This window comes from Coregonus clupeaformis, chromosome 28 (assembly GCF_020615455.1).
Source record: "Coregonus clupeaformis isolate EN_2021a chromosome 28, ASM2061545v1, whole genome shotgun sequence".
Taxonomy (NCBI): Eukaryota; Metazoa; Chordata; class Actinopteri; order Salmoniformes; family Salmonidae; genus Coregonus; species Coregonus clupeaformis.
In genome coordinates, this window is record NC_059219.1 from 29,359,542 (window position 1) to 29,369,673 (window position 10,132).

Here is a 10,132-nt window from a genome sequence, read left to right on the forward strand (position 1 = left end):
CTAACCGCTAGGCTACCTGCCGCACCAACCTACACGCTCACTCCGCTCCACCACAGCAGGCCACTTTGACATCCCCAGGTCCAAGCTCCAGAGCTTTGGCGACACGGCCTTCTCCAGGGTTGCTCCTAGGCTCTGGAACTCCCTCCCTCCAGCCATCCATGACTCTGAGTCCATCACCATCTTTCAGTCCCACCTCATCCAAACTCCTCTGTTCCCTCCCTCCCACTCTCTTTATTTTTCTAACTCTCACTCTCACACACTCTCACTCTCACACACTCACACACTCACACTTACACTCACGTCCTCTGACTTCGCTGGCCAGTTTGCAGAGCTCAGACCAGACTTGACAAGCAAACAGCTTTCTCCATAGGCTCCCCATTCTTCCCCTTGGCTAGGTCCGTCTCCCAGTTGCAGTATAAACATTCCTTTCTTTGGTCGACGGAGCCCGCTCTGAAAGAGAACATTTCATTGGAGCTGGATAAAGGGCACTCATGCCAGGGAAGCACAGCCTCCCCCTCCCTCCCACAGATGAGGGGGCCCTACTCTGAGAAGGCCAGTGATAAACAGGACAGAGGGTCAGTCGCTAAGACAATTATAGGCCTCTCTAATTAAAATAGCTCCCCCTTGGAGGTTGGGAGAGGGATAAGGGTCTGAGGCCTCCCCTGTCAGCCCTCATCGCAGTCACTAGAGAGAGGCCATTGTTGGTGGCCACAGAGCTCTTGTAGGGGCTCAACAATGCCCATGATATGTGCTCTACTGAGTATGAGGGAGGCCATTTCAAGACATGGCTGGAGAGAGTACAGAGCAACACTTGAATTCGAATGTATTTTTCCCCTTATTTGAAGGGGCTTGTACAGTACTAGGGTATGATGTCATGACAAGTCCGTAACCCCTGTTACGCTTTCTGAAATTAAGGATGTTACATTTAAACTGTACTTCAGCTATATGTTTCTGGTGCTTCATTGAACTAAAAATAATATGTGAGCTCTATTCATGTTTGTTGTGTTTCTGCTTGCCTAGACTATGCAGAGCCAGATGTGATGGCTGGGGGAGAGAAGCTTGGCTCCACCTTCCGGCCCACAGTGGAGGTGGGCTACACCGTCCCCTTCACTTTCAACCACTATGACACCCCTGGAAAGCTCCTAGAGCACACTGAGCCCCTGCCCCTGGAGCCCGAGTATGCCACCCCATTCAGTGACCAACCCCCAGATCTCAATCTGGCAACTCCACAGGGGACACTACACAACAACAAACATGTGCTGCCTATGGTTTCTACAAGGACAAGGACCACAATAACCCAGGCCCAGTATGACTGCCCCTCTCACAGAGAGTTGCCCAATGGCTATTGCACTACGTCTCTCCATGCCAATGGCCCATGCCCGGCCAGTGTGGTCTACACTGAGCCTGAGCCCCTGTCTTCTAACTCTCTACTACAGCACACATATGAGGAGCCTTTCAGAATACAGCAAGCTCAACCAGGGACGGAACAGACTTAGGTCTCTATTCAACCTGTATCACGGAAGCGTTACATATTGCGCACTATAAATGTAAAGGTAATTTCCGATTGAGTCGACACGTGCAGCGTTTACTGTGAATGCAGTCTCCGCTAACACAGGAACATTGCCTTTAAATTTAAATCACGCTGTAACTCTGAATTTCGCATTACGGATTGAATAGAGCCCAACCTGGTACACACAGCCTTACTCTTCTCATTGGCTGTGTGTACCAGGTTGCACTTGGTGGCACCATTGGCTGCTCTCTGCTTGGCACTCCCACTCCTTGGGCCACCCTATTGGGCAATGCAGGGACCATTCATGACCAGTACCGTGCAACATTGATGACCTGTTATTTACAAGAAAATGTGTCTAATGGCTTAGCATCAATAGGCTATATATTGATTCCAATTAACTAATATACAGTGGGGAAAAAAAGTATTTAGTCAGCCACCAATTGTGCAAGTTCTCCCACTTAAAAAGATGAGAGAGGCCTGTAATTTTCATCATAGGTACACGTCATTATTGCCAGACAAAATGAGAAAAAAAATTCCAGAAAATCACATTGTAGGTTTTTTAATGAATTTATTTGCAAATTATGGTGGAAAATAAGTATTTGGTCAATAACAAAAGTTTCTCAATACTTTGTTATATACCCTTTGTTGGCAATGACACAGGTCAAACGTTTTCTGTAAGTCTTCACAAGGTTTTCACACACTGTTGCTGGTATTTTGGCCCATTCCTCCATGCAGATCCCCTCTAGAGCAGTGATGTTTTGGGGCTGTCGCTGGGCAACACGGACTTTCAACTCCCTCCAAAGATTTTCTATGGGGTTGAGATCTGGAGACTGGCTAGGCCACTCCAGGACCTTGAAATGCTTCTTACGAAGCCACTCCTTCGTTGCCGGGCGGTGTGTTTGGGATCATTGTCATGCTGAAAGACCCAGCCATGTTTCATCTTCAATGCCCTTGCTGACGGAAGGAGGTTTTCACTCAAAATCTCACGATACATGGCCCCATTCATTCTTTCCTTTACACGGATCAGTCGTCCTGGTCCCTTTGCAGAAAAACAGCCACAAAGCATGATGTTTCCACCCCCATGCTTCACAGTAGGTATGGTGTTCTTTGGATGCAACTAAGCATTCTTTGTCCTCCAAACACGACGAGTTGAGTTTTTACCAAAAAGTTATATTTTGTTTTCATCTGACCATATGACATTCTCCCAATCCTCTTCTGGATCATCCAAATGCACTCTAGCAAACTTCAGATGGGCCTGGACATGTACTGGCTTAAGCAGGGGGACACGTCTTGTACTGCAGGATTTGAGTCCTTGGCGGCGTAGTGTGCTACTGATGGTAGGCTTTGTTACTTTGGTCCCAGCTCTCTGCAGGTCATTCACTAGGTCCCCCGTATGGTTCTGGGATTTTTGCTCACCGTTCTTGTGATCATTTTGACCCCACGGGGTGAGATCTTGCATGGAGCCCCAGATCGAGGGAGATTATCAGTGGTCTTGTATGTCTTCCATTTCCTAATAATTGCTCCCACAGTTGATTTCTTCAAACCAAGCTGCTTACCTATTGCAGATTCAGTCTTTCCAGCCTGGTGCAGGTCTACAATTTTGTTTCTGGTGTCCTTTGACAGCTCTTTGGTCTTGGCCATAGTGGAGTTTGGAGTGTGACTGTTTGAGGTTGTGGACAGGTGTCTTTTATACTGATAACAAGTTCAAACAGATGCCATTAATACAGGTAACGAGTGGAGGACAGAGGAGCCTCTTAAAGAAGAAGTTACAGGTCTGTGAGAGCCAGAAATCTTGCTTGTTTGTAGGTGACCAAATACTTATTTTCCACCATAATTTGCAAATAAATTCATTAAAAATCCTACAATGTGATTTTCTGGATTTTTTTTCCTCAATTTGTCTGTCATAGTTGACGTGTACCTATGATGAAAATTACAGGCCTCTCTCATCTTTTTAAGTGGGAAAACATGCACAATTGGTGGCTGACTAAATACTTTTTTCCCCCACTGTATTTCGTAAATAAAATGGCACAAAAAGTACAATATAAATTACAAATCAAAGTTGAACATATTTGAAAGCTGAAATGCTCATTGAAGTGTCATATGAACTTGTTATACAGTTTAAATATTTGTCTTACGGGAGCTGTACAAAAAAGAGCATGTATTGGAAACAGCAAAATTACTGATTACAGTGTATTATCTTGTATCAAGTTGTGACACCATTTGACTCATCTGTTTAGATAATGCTTACTATTTTTCATTTTTTACTATGATATTTTTGTAAAGAATTTTCAGAGTGAACTGAATGACACTGAAATGTGAATATTTTTGTACTGGAAAGTGAAGGAAATATTCAGTGAAGAATAGAGTTATTTCTATTATATTTAACACTATTTTATCTGGGGCTCAAATGTTTGTGTACAGATATAAAAGTGTGTGTTGTGGTTGAAAAAAACAGACACACAAAGTAAAGAAAATGATGTGTGAAGAAAACGTAAGACCAATCATTTTTATTTTGTATTAAATTACAGGTTATGCCCAAAAGTACCCATACACAATCACATTGACCAGTTGTGGGGTTATTGACTAGGCTACACGTGACATACTTTTTTTGGGATTGCGTTCATATTGTGGAACATTTCCCTCATCAGACACTGGGGGCAGGAGTACGTATTTGGGTGGACCGGAAATACAGTAATTCAAAAAAGGAAGATCAGAAAAAAATCAAGACTTTCTAGCCAGAGACGGGTTTGTGTTGTGTGGACTTAAAATAGCTAGTACAAAACATGGGGAGATAGTGTTTGTTTTGTCAGGTAAGTATTTAAATATATATATATATATATATATATATATATATATCTTTGGGAGATTACATGTACATTTTGCCAGCTAGCTTGCACAGCGTAATGATTATGGGAAGATCTCAATTGTTCCTCGCGTCCTCTCTCCTTCTCAAAAACAATTGGATGAGAAAGCCTAAGGTCCCGCCCTTCTGACCCTCTCCTCCAATGGGTTTTTTAGAAGGAGGCAAAGCGAGGACGTATATGAGATTCTGCCCATGTTGTTGCGTTAGCATGTATCTAGCTGGCTAATAACTAGCTAGCAAGACGGCTAAGGTTAAGCTAGCTGCATTTATGGTTTGCCATTCAAATGTAACTTTCGAGTGAAATATAAAGGTATTTATTTGCTATATGTAGAAGGAAAATGTGACTGTTGTGTCTTCAAGCTGAATCTTTGCTAAATCTGTAACATTGGCCAGCTAACTAACGTTACCTAGCTAAACCATGTTAGCCTGCTAACTAACTGATGTTAAATGAAATTAGCTGTGGTTGTGATGCATTTGTTACTAGTTTTTCAACATGATAACGGATTCCATTCAATCAATGTGCTCAATCAATTTTTATCCAGAGTCGGCCGGCTAGCTAGTCAACAAACATAGCCAGCTAGCTAGCTGTCACGTGAGTGTTGATATGCCCATACGCAATAATGTTTAACAGACAGACGGTGTAATGTTATTGGTTTGCAAGCTGCAATGTGTGATTTTTGTTTTTTAACTAGCCAGTAAATATCCATAGAAATATCATGCCAGGTTTTGTTAGCTAGTCTGACATTTAAATAGCTAACTACCTAGATGTCATGATATGACTAAGGCCCTATAAGATCTGTTGACATTTTTCCCAAATTATGTTTTCTCTTTTGTTTTTCCAGGTTTCTGTTTTTCCAAGGTTTTCCAGGGTTTCAAGCTCAAAAATTGCACTTTTAATATTGTAGTCCACAACAATGCTTAAACTACATCAGGAGAGTAGGGGAGGGAATGGCCGGCAGGGATGTAGCTCAGTTGGTAGAGCATGGCGTTTGCAACGCCAGGGTTGTGGGTTTGATTCCCAAGGGGGGCCAGTATGAAAAATAAACTAACTGTAAGTCGCTCTGGATAAGAGCGTCTGCTAAATGACTAAAATGTAAATGTTATCCTTTAATGCAAGTGTGCACCAGCAAGAGACCATTGTTTGGTTGGCTATGTTTCTGTAGCGCTCATGTGATTGCATTGATGCAAATAATCATGATATCATTCTGCGAGGCAGGCATAGGCTATTTTGTAGTTAACATTTTAATTGAGAAGGTTTTTGAGAAAGCCTTTCCAGCTCTACCAGAAGAAGGGTAACCGCTACACAAAGTGTAGACATACGCGAGCACCGCACACACACAGGGGCATTCCTGTGCCGTTTCCAAAAGTTGCAGGAAAACTAATCACTGATGCATATTGCTCATGTCTTATGATTAACTTGGGCAAATTATTGCATGTTCTAATATGTTCCATACATTTAGTACATTCCTACTAAGTTCAATACATTTTTGAATATTGTTAAATTCCGTTTTAATGTCTGGATTCTGTGATTATTTTATAGGGACCTAGTCATATCCCATGTTCCAGTCTACCATCACCCTGGCATTCTGTGTGCTTGTTGATTGAGGGCACAAGGAGCTTTTTTCTCTCACACTTTTCCCTTCTGATTCCAGTTTCACGGACCTGGTCCTTACGACGACAGTGCAGACCCAGAGAGAGGCCCCACCATCTGACATCCTAGGTCTGGCAGATTATGACCCAGTACCAACCACAGTCCAACCGCTCCAACTTCTTCACTGTGAAAACAGAGGCCTCCTCAACACCACCTCTCGCCACCAGCATGGCCAATAGCAGCGCCGCCGCCCCAGGGAAGGTGATGGGCACACCTGGCCCTGCCGGCAGAATCAGCCCAGAAGGAAGTCAGGTGAGTCCTCCTATCCATCTCCTCATCACCAACCTGGGTCATGTTGGAAAAAGTTTTGTGACAGAAAATGAATGTTTCTTATTAGACAGGAAGGCCCTCCCTGTTTCATTTCAGATTCTACCATTTGGTGGCTAATAAACACGACCCTGGTATACTCCAGCTGGGTAATGTTTTTCAATAGAATTGTTCACAACAGAAATCAAAGAATTCACTAAAACTGTAAGGTCCAGTTCCTACTTGGCTTTGCATACATTGACACCAATCCTTCAGTTTCATGTGCTGGTTGGTTCTGTCAAAACATGTTTTCTATGTTCATCTCCCTAGCCAGATGCCAAGTTTCAGGGTGTACAATGAGTATGTAGCCACTCTGCTTGACTGCACTGACCTGCTTCTAGTGCACCATTGACTATGACTAACAACCTGTTTCCCCTCCACTCAGGTGTTGAGTAAAAAGAAGCTGCAGGACCTAGTAAGAGAGATTGATCCCAATGAGCAGCTCGATGAGGATGTGGAGGAGGTATGTTTCCTAGCTCAGAAGTGTCTTTCACTGAAGCTTGCAAAAAAAAACACAATGCAAGATTAGTGCATGCAATGTTTTGGAGCCTCACCACTTGTGACCTGAGGTTCCCCATCTGTCTTCCTCTCAGATGCTGCTGCAGATTGCAGATGACTTCATTGACAGTGTGGTGACGGCTGCCTGTCAGCTGGCCCGCCATCGCAAGTCCAACACCTTAGAAGTGAAGGACGTCCAGCTACACCTGGGTGAGTAAAAGTATAGGCTGATACGGGCTGATGGTTGGCGCAGCAGCCGCTGCAGTCAGGGCTCTACACTGACCTTTTTTACAAGGAGCACTAAGTTGAAAAATGTTGGCGCACACAAAGAAATTTAGGAGCACAATATTAGAGGTAATAAAGGTAGAATCCTTAATATTTCTAGGTCACTGGTGCTTCTAAATAGAAATTCCAGGTCGCACTGCAAAATATTTTGGTGCATATGCAAGTAAAATGGTCGCACTGTAGAGCCCTGTGTTTGTCTCCATTACTGGAATGATTAATTTACTATGGCAAAAATGAACAGCGTCTGAGAGCCATGGGTGTAGCAGCTTAGAGTTTTAAAGATATGTATATAAAAAGGTGGATGAATTTAATGGAACATTTCCTGTTGAGTGTATTTTCTCTTTGATTTTTATTCTCACTCCCTGTGTTGTGTGCCACTCCTCAACAGAGCGCCAATGGAACATGTGGATTCCTGGCTATGGTTCAGATGAGATTCGGCCGTATAAGAAGGCTTGTACCACAGAGGCCCACAAACAGGTTTGTTTGTCACTCTTTCATCTTGATCACACCCAGGGTTCACATTTATACTAATGAATTGTGGTAAACTTTCAATAATTGAAATGTACAGTGTCATGAAAAAATATTTTCCCGCTTTCTGAATTTCTTTATTTTTGCATATTTTTGATACTGCATGTTATCAGATCTTCAACCAAACCTAATATTAGATAAAGGGAACCTGAGTTTACAAATAACAAAAAAAGATATACTTATTTTATTTATTTAATGAAAAAAGTTATGCAACACCCAATGCCCCTGTGTGAAAAAGTAATTGCCCCCTTACACTCAATAACTGGTTGTGCCACCTTTAGCTGCAATGACTGCAACCAAATCTCATCTAAAAGGTTTACTCAAGTTTGCCAAAAAGCACCTGGAAGATCATCAAGACTATTGGAAGGATGATCTATGGACAGATGAGTCAAAACTTTTGGATGACATGGGTCCCATTATGCCTGCATTCCACAGTAAGAACTTGTCAAGCATGGTGGTGGGTGGTAGTGTGATAGTTTCAGGATGCTTTGCTGCCTCGGGACCTGGACGACTTGCCTTAATAGAAGGAACCATGAATTCTGCTCTGTATCAGATAATTATATGTCAGGCCATCCGTCTTTGAGCTGAAGCGCAGCTGAGTCATGCAGCAAGACAATGATCCAAAACACACAATCAAGTCTACATGAAAATAACTAAAAAGCAACACATTTGAAGTTTTGGAATGGCCTAGTCAAAGTCTCAACCTAATCCCAATTGAGATGTTTTGGCAGGACTTGAAATTAGCAGTTCATGCTTGAAAACCCACAAATGTTGCTGAGTTAAAGCAGTTCTGCATGGAAGAGTGGGCCAAAATTCCTCCACAGCGATGTGAGACTGATCAACAACTACAGGAAGCATTTGGTTGCAGCTAGAGGTGGCACAACCAGTTATTGAGTGTAAGGGGGCAATTACTTTTTCACACAGGGGCATTGGGTGTTGCATAACTTTGTTTATGAAATGTGTGTAATTGTTGTGCTGTTTGTTCACTCAGGTTCCCTTTGTCTAATACTATGTTTTTGTTGAAGATATGATAACATTCAGTATAAAAAAATATGCAAAAGTAGAGAAAATTAGAAAGGGGGCAAATACTTTTTCACAGCACTGTACATGTATTATATAATTATTATTTTTGGTGTATTGTGTTTGTTTAGGAAGTATTTAAAATAATTTCAATAATGCAATATGCGACTGTGATATGTGGTTGTCTTACCTACCTTAGTTGAATGCACTGACGGTAAGGCGCTCTTAATAAGAATGTCTACTAAATCAGTGTATCAAATCCAAAAATCAAATCAAACTTTGTCACATGCGCCGAATACAACAGGTGTAGACCTTACCGTGAAATGCTTACTTACAAGCCCTTAACCAGCAATGCAGTTCAAGAAAGAGTTGACCCTGGTCAAGCACACCAGTTTCAACTTGTCAACTAATCATCAAGCCCTCAATGACTTGAATGAGTTGTGTTTGTCGAAGGCAACAACAAAACTGTGTACTGTTGGGGGTACTTGAGGACCAGGGTTGGGAAACACTGTACTAAATGACATAAATGCAATAGTGATTGAGCATGTTTTTCATTTGTCTCATCCAGAGAATGGCATTGATCCGCAAAACAACCAAAAAGTAGCAAGACCTGGAACCAGCCTCGCACAAACCCTCTGAAGATAATGAAAGTGTGGGTTTTGCATCAGGCTATCAAAGGGGGAAAACTGTGTATATTTATAATAATGGGGGACATTCTTTCACCCACGTCTTCATCTCCCCCAGGTTTTGTGTGTGATTTGTCAGTGCCATCATCACACAAGTATTTTGATCTTTAGTTATTTTTAATACTTTTCACCACAGACTGGCCAAAATCAAACACTCTTCATTCTGTGGAAATGTACACTCAGGTATAGAGTGTTGTTTTGGGACAGTGTTTTGTTTTTGGAATTATCTGTTCAACTTTACTTTTTTGTTCAAGGGGTAACCACCAAACACACACTTTCAATATGGTGGTGGCTACCATACTCTTTCCCACTTTTTTCCCTTTCTTTTGTCTGGCATGCATTTGCTGTTGTGTGTTTAGGTTTTGTGTTTAGTTTTTGTCACATAAACAAACCCCCTTCATCTAACATCAGAAATGTACACCATTTGCATTTAGTTCGTTTCCAGAATACTGTCATGGCACTATGTTTTTGTTTGCTGTAGGGATCTGATGTCATCTCCATAGTTCATTAGAAAATTACCCAGGACATTGTTTTTCATAAGATGTCACCAATTAACAACAAATGACTGATTTATTATTCCAAAACAATAAGGATGTGAAATATGGCTTGTATCGCCAGACTGCAGTGAGATGGCGTTGGGTAATGGTCCTTATTTGGGGATGTGTGGGGAAGCAGTAACATTTATTTTACTTTATATGGCAGTGTTTTAGTTTATTTTTATTCCATAAATAAAACAAGATTCATATTTCACTTGGTATTTGATTTGTGTGTTTATTTCACTGTTC

At 41.9% G+C, this 10,132-nt stretch overlaps 1 protein-coding gene and 1 pseudogene across 2 annotated transcripts; both read left to right on the forward strand.

Moving 5' to 3' along the window:
- Positions 1-1,618, forward strand: part of LOC121543946 — a 31,861-nt pseudogene extending 30,243 nt beyond the window's left edge.
- Positions 1,619-4,204: 2,586 nt separating this feature from the next.
- On the forward strand, positions 4,205-10,097 carry LOC121543513 (transcription initiation factor TFIID subunit 12). 2 transcript variants are annotated; one of them, XM_041853425.2, is made up of 6 exons: positions 4,205-4,320; positions 6,026-6,276; positions 6,716-6,793; positions 6,924-7,038; positions 7,502-7,590; positions 9,230-10,097. In XM_041853425.2, the coding sequence occupies exons 2-6, from the start codon at positions 6,106-6,108 to the stop codon at positions 9,263-9,265; spliced, it is 489 nt and encodes a 162-aa protein (XP_041709359.1). In that variant the 5' UTR covers positions 4,205-4,320; positions 6,026-6,105; the 3' UTR covers positions 9,266-10,097. The 2 variants fall into 2 exon arrangements, with proteins under 2 accessions (XP_041709359.1, XP_041709358.1); XM_041853424.2 differs by lacking the exon at positions 4,205-4,320 and adding an exon at positions 4,423-4,683.
- Positions 10,098-10,132: the final 35 nt, after the last annotated feature.